The 15,148-nt window shown below is 35.8% G+C and overlaps 1 protein-coding gene and 2 long non-coding RNA genes across 5 annotated transcripts; 2 read left to right on the top strand and 1 right to left on the bottom strand.

Moving 5' to 3' along the window:
* Positions 1-5,985: 5,985 nt before the first annotated feature.
* LOC126605745 (uncharacterized) lies at positions 5,986-8,043 on the top strand. Its single transcript, XR_007617034.1, has 3 exons — positions 5,986-6,343; positions 6,451-6,607; positions 6,707-8,043. It is a non-coding gene; the product is annotated as an uncharacterized LOC126605745 (long non-coding RNA).
* Positions 8,044-10,064: 2,021 nt separating this feature from the next.
* Positions 10,065-13,057, bottom strand: LOC126605805 (L10-interacting MYB domain-containing protein-like). Of its 3 annotated transcripts, none has more exons than XM_050273251.1 (3): positions 12,923-13,057; positions 10,748-11,118; positions 10,065-10,676 (listed from the first exon to the last, which is right to left on the bottom strand). In XM_050273251.1, exons 2-3 carry the CDS (start codon positions 11,078-11,080, stop codon positions 10,101-10,103), a joined length of 909 nt encoding a protein of 302 aa, XP_050129208.1. In that variant the 5' UTR covers positions 11,081-11,118; positions 12,923-13,057; the 3' UTR covers positions 10,065-10,100. The 3 variants fall into 3 exon arrangements, with proteins under 3 accessions (XP_050129208.1, XP_050129209.1, XP_050129207.1); XM_050273252.1 differs by having other exon boundaries at positions 10,748-11,106; XM_050273250.1 differs by lacking the exon at positions 12,923-13,057 and having other exon boundaries at positions 10,748-12,237.
* Positions 13,058-13,098: 41 nt separating this feature from the next.
* On the top strand, positions 13,099-14,922 carry LOC126605806 (uncharacterized). Its single transcript, XR_007617042.1, has 6 exons — positions 13,099-13,146; positions 13,546-13,820; positions 13,937-13,999; positions 14,159-14,245; positions 14,483-14,730; positions 14,898-14,922. It is a non-coding gene; the product is annotated as an uncharacterized LOC126605806 (long non-coding RNA).
* The last annotated feature ends 226 nt before the right edge of the window (positions 14,923-15,148 follow it).

The raw sequence follows: 15,148 nt of genomic DNA, 5'->3' as shown, positions 1-15,148 counted from the left end.
CTATTTATTTAAAACAATTTATTTACAGTGGGTGGAATTATTATCCTTTGCTTTAAGCTTTGATATTTAAGTGAATAGTGGTGAATCAAGCCCTTGTCACAAGCTTTATTTACTTAAAAGCAATTTATTTACCATGGCTAGAATTGCCTGAAGTTCCCTAATTAGATTATAACATGAAGTTCCTTGATTCTCATCATATAGATCGGGCCCAAAGTTCCTTGATCAAATCAAAGCTTGAATTTTTTTTTCAACTGAGATAGCAGCAGTTCCTCAATTAAATTAAAGTGATGACCATAAGTGCCTCAGTCCATAGACTACTAAAGGTTCTAATGATGTCGATATCGAGAAGAAATTTCGAGTACATATGGATAATTTTTTGACCCGAAGTTCAAAATATGAATAATGTTAAGAGCTTGAAGTTCTAACATTTTGTGCAGACATGTGTAATTTTCGTCATACCTGAATTTCTTCATTTTGGTGGGAATAAAAAAATGGTGAACTTAGCAAAACCCGATTTTGCGACCATCGACGTCTGACACAAGAGATATTTTAATGAATTCATAATGCCTGAGAACTCATGTGGAAGCATATGATATTAGAAAACATCTATATTTAAATGCTCATTGAATCATATTCATGGAACCATAAGTTTCCATCATCTTTTCATTAATTCATTAATTATGGAACCAAAAGTTTCCATGGGTTCTCATATATAACAAGCTAAAGCAGAAGCTTTCAAACATGTATAAAATCAAATGGGCGAAATTGTTTTTACATACACATGCATACACATGAGTTACAACTACAAAAACAAATAAATAGGGGGGCCTTCACAAAGGTTGCTCATGTGAAGCCTTATCACTTGGCAGTACCCCAGAAGGGGGAGGCACTGAAGATTAGTCATATGACACCCCAGTTCTTAGCAAAGCACCAGAAAGGGAAAGCACCAATTGCCTTCGAAATATAGCCACGAATTTCTTGTGATCACTTTGAATCTGACTTTCGGATTCCTACAGCTGGTCAAGCTTTCTTTTCATCCTCGTTGAGTAAATATTTGCAAGTTTGTGAAAATCTTTATTCTTGTTCTTGAGCCCTCCAATCTCTTGTTTAATACTTGTCACCTCAGCCATTAATTATTCGACTTTGTTGACCTTTGTTGGATACAGTACCTGCACACTAAACACTGAAAGCCAAAGAGTTTTAAACAGCTAATTCATCAGGCCTTTTTGAAAGTTCTCTTTTATCTCTAGGAGTGAGAAGGTTCCTAGCTACTACTATAGGCGTTATATCATCACTCATCATAGAGTCTCCAATCGTAAGAGCACCATCATAACATAATAAGGACGGCCATCATATATTATCCTGAAGCAACATGTGTGCATTTATCCTGAGACTCTAATCTAAACAAAGGTTAGATAGGAAGCCATTTTCTGAAATGATGAAAGAAAATGGTTGGATGTAGTGAAATCTCATAAATACAATAGAGACAATTTTTATAGGCGGGCAACTTAGCGTGCAATTTGGATATAATTAATACCTCTATAAAAGGAAGACATCATAGCCACTTGTTCAAAACCTAAGAGACACCGCTCTTCGAATTTCAAAAGTCGGATTTTCTAGAATAAAGTTCGTTAACATTTCTCAAAAGTAATCTTAGCTTTCTAAATATCAAGGACAACTCTGTCAAAATATCTCTAGCAAAATTAAAATGCATAAAGTTCACTATTCCAACTACACCATTGTTGCCAACAAGCGTGGGTGACAAATTCATAACTGCACCACTACCTGCTATTAGAAAATCCCTATATATGTCGACTTTCCTCCTCTATGGCAAGGCACACCTCTAACAGACCTAACTCATCTTCCTTGCCGAGAATGCATATGCAACCAAACCTCTTAACATATTTAATCTTCTCTCTCAAAATACTTCTTGAACTAAGTCCCTCAAAATGCCAAACTAATTTCCTCAGCAAGAAACCCCTTAATTTCGATCGAAAAGGTTTACACCAGCTTCAAAATCTTATATTGTTTTTCTTCAAGAACAAAAGTATCTCATATCATCAGGGATGAGAGTAAGAGTATCTCATATCATGCTCTTTCCCTGTCTTTTCCTTTGCCTTTACTCTTACCTGCAAGACAAGGAGGAAGAACGCAATTAGTCAAAACCTAAAATCAAACTTCCGGTTTGGAACTGATTGCCTGAAACCTTTGTCTGGTTGCTTGGTACATTGTTGGCTCTTTACACTGAAGCTGCCCAGTATGGATGAGTCACCAAGAAGAGATGCTTTGAAGAACCATTCAAAGGCAAAGGTTGCGCACCACTTCTTTTATGCAGGAGGCTAAAGCTAAAGGATCAACGATGAACCCATACAAGTTCAAAATGAGAAAATGAGTGGCTAATTAAATGAATGGAAGAACAAAGTTCAATGATGGAATCCTACCCACAGCCCCAACAAACTCTACCAGTTAATATCATTCACATGATGTACAAAAAGGTAATCCAAAATTTGAAAATTACAAATTGATTACAAGTTATAGAGATACCGCACAAATTGAAGTCTTAGTAAGAATATTCATTGACTTGGCACTATTGAACTGTTGCATGCCTGAAGCATGATAGTCTCAGCATGGATTCAAGTTCCAAAAGGATAATCCATAGACATGGCAAATTTAATATATCTCATGCATGAAGCATGATCGATGTGTAGGTTCCAATGATTCAACTCCCTAGAAGTGGAGATTAAAAATCCAAGCTCTATAACGCTCTAGAGGAGGTTATGATCCAAATTCTCAAAACAATTCATCTAAAAAGAGATGACTGTCCTAAAAGAAACAATGTAAAGCCCCTGAAGAGGAAAGATCCAAAGTAATGAAATGCTTATAAATATGCATGCGTATGCACGTGAGAACTATGGCATCACGAATTGATAATTACCATTGTTAATTTTGGTTTTATAGTAGCTACGAATTCATCAATAAGTTGTGTTGATATCGAGCCATGTTCTTTTGTTCGTTAACTAAAAGGAAAAATTATTGGCCAAAATGAAGAAAGGCAATTCCATTACAATTGATTAAGAACGTGAAAAAAATGGACCTATAGTATAAACCGCCAAATGATGTTGAACCCAGGAGGTTATATATGGCATTTATAATACAGTGAAATACACTCACATGATATGACGCAAGGTTTCCAATTGACAATTGAAATTGTAATGCACTCATGGAAATATGACTTCTCAATCTGAAGATTGTTCATTTCAGTGAGAATTATACATATGCCTGAAACATATCTCCATGAGTAAATCCCTCAAGTATATATGGAAGTAAGTTGCTCTATATAAATTCCAAAGGAGAATGTGTCATGAAGTGTAGAAAAGCCCTTAAGGATTAAAATTGCTTGAAGAAAGCCCTAGAAGGGTAAAGCATACATTATGTACTCAATACTAATAGATGGTATAAATTGCCTTATTGACTACTATCATTATGATATTGTTGCAATACATTAAATCTATTGCAAGAGTTGATATTAGTTTGGAACTTCTGAAGAGTCTAGAAAGATTATAAAGTGTTGAAAGGAATATTGTCTCGAGCTGCAGATCAAACAATATGCCAACACAAATCTTATCCACGATGTTTAAGGTCTTAAATAATCATGTGGATTGAAGATCATGAGTTGAACACTAAAATGGTTAATCAATTTTTAGGCACTAGAAAGATCATTCATCCTCCTGAGGGAAATGATGAATTGATATTTGATCCAGAAGTACCATATCTTAGTAAAGTATATACCTTATTGTATTTAGCACAATATATTGGATCATTTATTATATTTCTTGTGGAGCACAATACCAATAAATGGGTATTGAAATGAAATAAAGCCTATGATAGGGATTTTTCTACTCATGTGAATGCGATAAAAACTCCTATAATACTTGCAAGAACACAAGGTTGTTATAGTATAAACGGATCTCGCAAGGTCGTTCTCCACAGGAATTATTAAATAATTCGAAACAAACCAAATTCCAATTAATTAATGTAAAGTAGAAATTGAGATGATTGATTTTATAACCTACTTAAATTAAAAAAGAATTTAACTATTAAAGATAAGACAATCTGCAATATTAAAACTAAAGGGAAAAGAAAACAGTTTTGGAAGAAATCAAACTAAGAAAGCACTAGGGTTCCACCATCGCCTAGCAATCCTATGAACTTTTACCAATTACTCATGATCTACACATGCCACTTTGAAGGTTAGATTTTCCTAATTCATATTCTACTTGGAACCTCCAACATAGAACGTATATCTAACATGCAACCCGTCTGGATGTTCGGATCAAATCTGAACATGAAAGACTCATTATGCTTTATGAAAATCCTTTGAAAACCCATGCAACCCTTAAGACGTGGTGTTCATCCTAAGTGAAATTACAATTATTAATCACAAGAAGCCAGCGTCAATTTCAGGAAACCTTCCGACCAAAATTGCATCAAATTACTTTTCTAATGGTGATCAGGCATTAAGACAATTAGATAGTTTTTATCCCGGTGATTAACAATTCAAAGTATGCATGCAATCAATCATAAGCAATTAAATAAAAATCACATATTCATGCTAAGGGTCAAGGCTTCGCCCTAGCAAAAGAAATTAGTTACGCATATTCATAATTGAAATCATAGAAAATATTATTAAGAAAAGGATTGAAAACACCTTCAAGTAGAAAATCTCCAAAACCCTAGCAATTCTCTATGTCTCCAAAATTGCATAAAATAAAGCGTAGCGAAAAACTGTAGACAGCCAAGCAATATATCTGCTAAGCCCCCCCACACAAACCCTAAAAACAGGTCCTTTATTCCCACTAGGAAACTAAAAATAATAATCAAATAAAATAGGAAACAAAACCCTAAATTAAATGGTAAAATTTGCCTAAAATCTGAACAGCCACGTTTTGGACCCATAAGCTACTCCAAAACTAACCCAATATAGCTTGATTTAATGTTTGAAATATTTTGAACATTTCTCCAAAAAGCCACAAACCCATATGAGGTCATCTTAGGCTCCAAAAACGCAATTTAAGCCCAGCAACGTCATTTTCCAGCACCGCGCATCCCTCCTTTATTTTATCGCCAGAAAATAACCGCTTGGTGGAAAAAATCCCAAATTTTGATACGATCAAGCTAAGTGACTCACGAACATCCTCCAATTGGAATTACTCCAAAATTCGTCCATTTGGTCTTATTTTTCTCTAGAGGAAGTCGAAAGTCCTATATTGAAAATACAATTCAAAGTATCAAAATTCTTTCAAAAGACTAACCAAAATATACTAAGATTAGGGTATATATAATATAAAATCTACTCATCAGCCTATTTATTGATTCTCCAGGAAATTATAGCCATGTGCTTGTTCTATTCCTATGAACTCTAATATCCATGGTCTTACTGGGCAAGCAAAATCTGAATCTCTCCCTAGCCTGCACACAAATTACTCACAGAAAGGATTTGTATTTACATACGGAAACAATTTGATCCTACAACACCCAACGAAGCAAACATTTGTTGCTACAACTTCATATATGTTAGAGATATATATCTCTAAAGTCTTCACTACTAGAAGTTCAAAGATTGGATCGACACGCATCCGCATGATGACAAGCTAGTTAATCCAAATTTATTATAATTAGGGGAGACATCAATCAGGGGGAGCATCTAAGAGTCTGCTACTTTGGCCATATGTGCAAAGCATTTTTTTTCTTCCGAACCATCCATTGAAGAAATTCCAATAAGACAGTCAATCGAAGACTTGTGGCCATCCAAGGGGGAGTGTTGTAATTCTTGCCACTCAATGTGGATGGCACTCATCCCACTAAGCTTTGTCTACCACTAGCTTTACCTATAAAACAAAGAAGCAAATCAAGAAAGAAAGATATATAGACATACGGAGGAAAGGAAGTAAGGAAGAAAGAGAGAAAGAAAAGAAAAGAGAAGAGAGGAAAAAGAGAAAGAAGAGAGATACAATAGAAAATACTAGTGAGCTAGGCTAGAGAGAAGAGAGATAATAATGAGAGTTATCTTTGTACTCCTATTATTTTACATAATGAGAGAATGTATTGTTGCTGCCCCGAGGACGTAGGCACGCTTGCCCAACCTCGTAAATATTGTGTCTCATATACTTTATATTCCACAGCATACATACCATCGATTTTACAACATTTTGTTAATTATTAGGAATATTGTGATTTTTGTGAGAATATTGAATATTGTAGAAATATACGAAATTATTGGTAAAATTGTAGAATTGGCAAGTGGGAGTGGTTGTGCACTTATTTTCAGATGCCAACATTTTTGGTAAGATTTCTTTATATTTTATTTTAATTTAATTTTCAATTTTTTTAATTATGTTTAATTGATTTTTTTTTTTTTAAATTTAAAATGTAAATCGACGACAAATAAAGGTAACCGAGAAAGGAAGCCATACCTTCATCACTCCAGTTCTCGGCCCCTATCTTATTAAGTTGAAGAACGGCAAGTGAAGCGTTCACACTTCCCAACAGTGGAGGTTAGGGGTTTACGCATGCCAATTATGGCAACTAAGTCACTGACGACATTTATGTAAGTATTCCATTCAACATTTTAAATTTAAATTTCATTACCCTAAAAAAATTTAAATTATCATGGGTAATCTTAATTGGTTTTTTTTTTTTTTTGGAGGTTCCTATGTCGCAGAAGAAGGACAAGTACATCATGTACCTTTATGGCTGGTTCGGTATGGGATACCGAACCAAAACCCTTGTTCTGATTCCCAAACCGAAATTTTCGGGATTCCCAATTTCAAGACCGATCCCAAACCAAATTTTCGGGATTTCGGGACAATCCCGAAATAATCAATTAGAAAGCTTATTTGCTAGACTCTATACTATACCGGTGGAACAAACTCTATATAGACTGAGTTTATTGGACAAAAACTTCACTATACAACAAGAGAAAAACAAAGGAACAATTTGGATAGTAGAGTTGTTTCTTACTACCAATAACTTGAAGGGAAAATCCAATAACACTAGAAGACAAATCCAAATCTGAGGTGAGGTCACTGAGGTGAGGTGTGAGGTCGAGAGAGACTGAGAGAGAGTGATTAAGTCTCTGAGTCTAAGTTAGGGTTTATTTGGATTCAACGGTAATCGGATGACTATTACAATTCCAAATATATATTTAAAATTAAATATTTTTTTTTATTTCGGTTCAGTTTGGGATTACCAAACAAATCCAAATCTGAGACCGATTCCCATACCAAATTTTCGGGATTTTCAGTTTGGGATTTTTTTTGGTTTGGTTTCGGCATTTTTTCGGTTCAGTTTGGAATTTTCAGTTTTTTTCCCACCCCTACCTACCTTTCCCAACAACAACTAGACATGCTAACGGAGGAGCTGACACCTATACAAAGGTATCCGTACGGTTGTTGATGGATGGGGTTGGCCAAAGGAAAGGCCAAAGACTACTGCGGCTTAGGAGCGGGTTGGGTTCAGGACCTTAGGTCGTATTCTTTTTCATCTAGCTCTTATCCTCCAATAAAGATGTCTCCCAGATTGCAACAGTTGTAGGTGGGTTTAGCGTACCAAAGAGAAGAAGTTGCTTGTGAGCAAGAAACCTCTGCGCCCGACTAAGAAGCCATGCGCCAATACATTGCTAGAATAACCCAAGCAATGACAAATTCTGGCATTTGAATTTTCAAGCCTCCAAGCGATTTTTAGCCATCTCACCAGCTACCCTTGGAGTTGTATTTAATTAGTTTAGTTTTTACTACAAAACATTGCACAAATATTTTATTTTATCTATATATCTATATATCTATATATAAAGTGAGAGCCCTAGTTTGGTGAAACATTCTAAATCTCTAAAATGCCCTCACTTCAAAAGAACCAATTACCATAATAGAATATGGTATAATCGTGATATACTCAAATATGATAGGGTTAAATTGTAATACACAATTTGTAGATATTTGGCTACGGACAATGTATGTGTGCATGCTTATGAAGAATGATAGTTTACAACCGTCAGATAAATGGGACCTACACTTTCTAAACAATTGTGACCCTTCGATTATTTGTTCTACAAGTACTGTATACGTTCTTTCTTTCCACAAAAAAAAAAAAAATATATATATATATATATATATATATATATATATATATATAACTTTTTTGTAAAAGTGCTTTTGGAAAAAAAAGCTGTATGATAGTGTTTGGTAAACTTTTATGTAAAACAGCTGTGACTATGTGAAATGACCAAAAAGGGTATAATACTAGATGTGCTATTAATTTAATTTTCTTAACAAATAAAAGTGAATTATAATATACTTTATTTTTAAAAGAAAAATATTTATAAACTTTATCTTAAATATTAATTAGTATGACAAACTACTTCAATTGAAATATTTTAGACTGAATAGCTAGGATTCATTAGTATAATATTGTTAATGTACTTGAAAGTAGTCTAATTAGATGCATTCATTAAACTTGCCGCTATACTATTTCTTAATGCTTCTATCTCATGGGATCCTTCAACTTGATAATTTTGGTATTCTTCATCATCATCATCACTACTATTGCTCTCTTCACAATAGTCCATGGGGTCATCAAAATGACGATCACGTTCAAAATACCTCTGTATGTAGTTATGAAGAGCCATTGTAGCAATGACAATCTTCACTTGCTTATTGAACGGGTAATTAGGCATATCTCTTAAAATTGCCCATCTTTTCTTCCATACCCCAAAAGTTCGTTCAATGATGCTCCTAAGAGAAGAATGCATGTGGTTGAACACCTCTTTATGACCCGTTGGTTCGGGACCCCTACGAAAATCCGGAAGATGATATCTTTCACCTTTATATGGTCCCAAATAACCTCTCATTTGTGGGTACCCCGCATCTACCAAGTAATATTTTCCTGAAAATTGAAAATTTTGTTTTGTATTGTAATAATTATACAAAGCAAGTATGTAAATTGTTATAAATAAGTATGATGATTACCATTTGGAGGCTTTGAAAAGTTTAAATTTGGATTCTGTAGCACGGATAAAAAAACTCTTGTATCATGTGCAGTGCCTTCCCATCCGGCACAAGCAAATGTGAATTGCATGTCAAAATTACATGCAACCATAACATTTTGAGTCGGCATTCCTTTCCTACCAATGTATGGAACTTCATCCGGAGGTGGTATTGAAGCCTCAACATGTACTCCATCTATGGCACCAATACAATCCTAAAAATAATAACATAGAAGAAAACCGTCAACCTACACTTATAGTTTGCAAACACTTATAGTTTACAAATAAATTAGAAGACGAGTCAAACTTTACCTTAAAATAAGGCATGTATCTTGTATCTCTCCTTATTTCTTGGGGAATGCCACGAAACTCCGAATCCATCGGTTTGATAATATATATTGCCATCTTACATACGATATCTAACATAACACCAAAATATCTACTAACAGTCTCACCAGAATGTTGAAATCTCTCTTGCGCTAATCTATTTTTCACACCATGTCCCAACATATGCAAGAACATTCCTAATATTTCAATTGCATTCATTTTCCTTGAACCTTTCAATCCATAATTAGTTTGCAAGTCATTGCATAATCTATAAATGACATCTTTGTTCATCCTAAACATTCTATAGCATCGCACATCATTTCCTCGTAGTACTTCCATCAACCAAATATTACCTGTTTGGGAAGAATTCATACACGGAGTTTTGTGGACATATTTTAAATAATATGTTTCAACAGCTCTCGCTACAGCGCATATAATTACATCATCCTCCAAATCCTGAACATCATCATCAGAGGTATTCATATTGAATGTACACCTGTAACCTAACACATAATTCAACATTCCATAAGTCATAATCCAGCAATCAATAAAGAGTTCATAATCCGACATTCATGAACAAGTCATAATCCAACATTTAACAAGAAATCATAATTCAATATTCAAAATATAATCCAACATTCAATAAACATGTAGCAAGGTTGAATACATAATCTTAATGCAAAGTACAAACCACATATATAGTCCTAATTCATAGTTTTAGGGTTTTAGCTCCTTATTTTTCTTTGTTGAACATATATTTCAACCAAGTTAGTTGGACTTCAAGATCTTTCATCATGCCAAACACCTCTCGCTTCTCTGCACTACAAAATAAACATGTAGCAAATAGCCATAACTCGCTAGGTGGCTCACAACCAGGCAATTGTGCAATAGTCGCTAACACTTCCGGAATACTATTGCCTATATGCAGTTTGGACATCAATGAGTTTGCAGAACTCCTAGTTTCATAAACTTCAACAAGATGGTCAATTTGACCACAAAGTTTTGCAGCACCTCCAATTTTTTTCCCTTTCTTATCAACCTTCTTCTTTTGCAATTCTCCTTGGTTAGCCGCTCTTTTTTTTCCCTTCCTAGTAGCTTGCCTTAGATCCTGCATGGTCTCACTTTCTTCCGAATCATCTAAATCAATTTGTCCTATAGATTCCTCTCTTGTCTCTGGTGGTAGTATCCCAGATGAAGGTGCCCAGGCATGTTCACCAGTAGCAACTGTGTTCGAGAACATCCTATCTAACTTGTCCTCCATCTCAGGACTAATTCCCTTTTTTCGCAACCTTGCATATTCTTTGTTTATCTACAAGTAAGAAAGAATATGGTTAATACATATTGCATGATATCATAATATTAAAAGATAAATACACAAACCTTAATTTTATTATTCCACCACTCCTCAGAGGCATCAACGGTACCCTTGCTCGAATTCCACCCTAGGCCAGTTTCTTTACCAACTAGCTCTTTCCACAACTTCCACTCATTTTTAAGTGCATCCCACTTATTTTTCAGTTGCTTTCTTTCATAATCATGCCCTGTCTCTGCCTTAAAGTTAGCTCTAATATTTGCATAACTATTTTTGTCAAAGTGAGTGCCCGGACGATGTCCAGCCTCAACCTCCTTGATGCATACATCACAAAATATAGATATATTGTGAGCATTCCATATTGCTGTAGGATTTGACGAAGATGCCACCTTGTTTGCCATCAATACCAACTAGTTGGAGCTTCAATCTGTGCTTAAAGCTGCTTATATGTGAGTGTCATTTAAACCACAGTGCAGATACACAATACAAGTGAAAGGGTTGTATTATGTAAGGACTCAATTATATGAATTACACCGGATTAATTCTATATTAGAGGGAAAACTAAAGGTGGTTATCAATTCAAATAGAAGGCAGTTGTAACCTACACAAACTGACAGCAATTGCATCTCTGATATGGAGATGCAGTTGCATCATATAAAGTCGATTATCGTTTTAAGCACTGTCATATTGGTTTCGTTGTAATCGATCCTTATACATATACTTGTCTACACATCCTACAAAGCTTCCAATATCTCTCTCACACAAACACACAAACAAATTCAAATTCCCAATTCACATCTCACGATCACCAAGTAGCAGAGAACAAAAGAAAAATTGATGTAACAATTGAACCAAAAATGAGAAATAGCAGCAGTCAAAAGCATGCTCAGGAATTCCATTACACAAAGGCAAATTAAAATCAGCAACAATACAAATTAAAAGGGAAGTAGAAGAAAAAAATGGACCTCCACGGAAGAACAATCACAAAGCTTAGGTGTACAAGTCTCAGTCAAACCAAACATAGAACACTCCCTCCCTTTTCTGTCTCTTTCTTAATTAGGAACTCAATCTCACATATGAATCACTACAAAAGACAATAAATTTGTGGGCAACTTTGCCCCTGTATTGATCTATTCTTTTTAATGAAAAACTTTAGTGGTTAACAGCAAACGACTAAATAAGCATTTAGGTCCACATACTTTTTCCTTTTATTTGGGGGAGGGGAATGGTGAGTGACAAACTCTTGCCATGTTGATGCAGCCCAAAAATGGGAACCACCAAGGAAAAAACAAGCAGACAGAAATATTGCACCACATGTGAATCATTGCTCATATAGTTTAAGTGATCATAGCAAAATTCAAAGTAAAGCACAACTAGTGTGGTTCTCCAACTAAATTAACTAGGAATTAAAAGTCATGATGGGCTGCAGAACACAGCATCTGAAACTAAATTAACCATAAACCATAACTTTCTTAAACAACTGGCTTCATAACAAAGGTTCACAACATGAATGTGTTAGTTTTCAAAAAGTATAACACCAATATTGAGCTCTCCATTAACCTAACTATAGAAATGTGAATTTCGATTTTCATTTACCATCGTATCCATACCTTCCCCACCAAAACTTCACATTGAGTTAATATAGGCAGTACATATTTTCACAATCATAGATATCAATGAATTCGAAACAAGTGTTATCCCGTAAGAAGCTATCGCTTATTGACTCCAGTTGGTCACAACAAATGCAACAAAATTAAGCACGGAAAACAAAAAACCCAAAATTTCGACTACCAACCTCATCGCCCGTTCCCGCTTAACTAAGAAGATAATGAAATCTACTGCTACTCTCGGAATCTTACTAACACAAAGATTTCTTGGACATATATATTCAATAATCTAAAAATTGGGTCTAAACATGAATCTACCACTAAACCCGTTTTTCTGTTTTGGTGAGCCAACCGGATTCTCCCCAGCACACAAAACACTCTGCACATATAGCATACATCATACAACATACACATTCTCCCCAGCGCACAAATTTTCTTGTCTCTCAAATTTTCTTGTTTCCTCCACAAACCCAAATTTTTTCCCCAATTTTCCCCAATTGTTTTCTCCATCCCCAGTTTTCTCGACACCCATACACTCATCCCTTTGCTCTTTCCCACCCCTCTTTCACTCTCCCCATCCCCAAATTAAAAAATCCAAACAAATAAATAACAAAATTTTAGAGAAGAGAAATTTACCAGAGGAAAGAGGGAAGGCGACGGCGATAGAAGGAGGGAAGGCGACGGCTGGCGCTGAGACCGACGGAGAGAGAGGAAAAGGAGGAGGAGGAGAAGAGGTGCAGCTGCAGGCAACAGAGGAGAAGAGGGCGATTTCAGGAGGCGTGCGAGAGAAGAGGGCGTGAATGTGAGATTTCCAGGAGGGCGTGCGAGAGAGAAGGCAGAGAGAAACGAGGGCAACATTGGTAATTTGAAATTTTCATTAAAAGAATTACTATAGCTCCGTGTTTTGAAACTAAGCTGTTTTCTGAAGCTGCTATTTGCAGCTTCTGATCAGCTTCAGGATTTGGGCTTTTTTTCATCCTCAACTTTGAAATAAAGCTGTTTTCCAAAGTTTACCAAACACCAAAATTGCTACCAGCTTTTTTTTCACCCCAGCTTTTTTTTTAAGGAAAACTAATGAAAATGGCTTGAAAACTTTGAGTTTTAATGATAAGGACAAAATAAAGGGTAAAGTGAATAGTACCAGGATTGACTTTTTAGTGTAAAAATGTGGTTTTTCGTTAAAGTGAACAGTACCGGGTGCTTTTCGTTAAAGTTGCCTTTTTTTTAATCACCTCACTCCAAACCTGACCTAAACACAGCGAACTCAAGCGGTTCCAGAGTTTGCATGATGGAAACTACCATCCAACACTAGCGGTTGCAGCGTTGCACGATGGAAACTGTACCCTATTACCAGACGTTCATAAGGCTTCAACCGGTCACTCAGTCCAACTGTTCATACAAAAGGGAGAAACGAAACTGCACAGACCCCTCTATCAAATCGTGTTTTTTTTTTGGCCTTCTTCTTCATCCACCTTTTAATTTGATGCTTCTGGGAAATGATGAATTAGGATCAACAAAGTACTACAATTTGCAGGTACCTCCTCTATCAAATCGTTTTTTATTTTTTTGGCCTTCTTCTTCATCCACCTTTCAATTTGGTGCTTTTGGGGAAACGATGATTTAGGATCAACAAAATACTACAATTTGCAGGTCCGGCCACCAAATCCCCCATTTTATGTGATTTAAGATATTGGAGGTTATCATCTTCTCCCGGTACCCAACTTCCCAATTTAAAAAACCATGGTTTATTTTTGGGTTTTTTCCTGTCGTTAATTTGGGAATGGTGACTATTTTACGCAATGGCTGATGATAAAGCTAGGGAAAATCCCCAAGTCTAGTTTTCACTCTTTTCATTTTCTTTGTTCCTTGCAGATTCGTGAAAAGGATTGGGATTACAAAGTGGAAGCTCTGAAAAATTCCGCTCTGAAATTGGAGCTCTCTCGCCAATGATTCGAGCGGGTATTGATGTCTTCATTTTCCATTTTTACCATCACCAATTCAATCAAAACATATGCCATGCTTAATTATCGATAGAAAAATGGCAGGAGATCATACTTTTAGGGAAAAGAAAATGTCGTACATGTGTGCTTTTGCGCCAAAACTTGATCTTTTTTTTTAATTTATGAACTTTTAGCAGATTTTGGAAAAGGATTTTCTAAATAACACATTTTTATCTAATGTGATTGTGTGTTGTAGATTTTGGAGTTCGTACGAACTGGTGATAAATCTCTGGCGGAAGTGACGGACATTACGAAACAACTGCTAGGAAAGTAGTGGTATGAACTGTGAAGGATTTTGGTAATGGGTTTTGAAAAGGAAACGTTTATATCTAATGTATTTTCCGTTCCTTTATACATGAGGATTCCTTTATTAATTTTTGAATGTTAGCGGCAGTTCCTCTTAAAGTTGATGAAAGAGTAAACTTGGTGGCGCATAATCGCCAGGTAAACTAAACTTGGTGGCATCTGTCACTCTGTGTTTCATTCAACTTGGACTTGAGTTTCTTCATTGAAAGGCAAACCCAAGCTTACATGTTTCCATATTAGTTATGCTGCTACTTTGCCTTTTCTATGCTTATTTCTTTGGGCAATTCGGTTTTTACAATGTGCAGGCACTCCAAATTTTATATAGCTGTTTGGGCCCAAAATAGCAGTTTGGGCCGAGGGAGGTATCACTTTCGGCCCGGGAAGACTACGGCGAGAAAGTCATGGGGGCTTCAGCTCATGGGCTTCTAGGCCTAGATCGGTTAAATCAGAGTGCAAGTCGAGTCCTAATACAACAGGGACCCTCGACGAGATCGGTAAAACTAGAAGGCGAATCCGGCTCAGTTAAGGACTAGATTCGTAGTCCTAGCAGAGGTAG

Source organism: Malus sylvestris, chromosome 15 (assembly GCF_916048215.2).
Source record: "Malus sylvestris chromosome 15, drMalSylv7.2, whole genome shotgun sequence".
Taxonomy (NCBI): Eukaryota; Viridiplantae; Streptophyta; class Magnoliopsida; order Rosales; family Rosaceae; genus Malus; species Malus sylvestris.
This window is presented reverse-complemented; position numbering and strand designations above follow the sequence as displayed.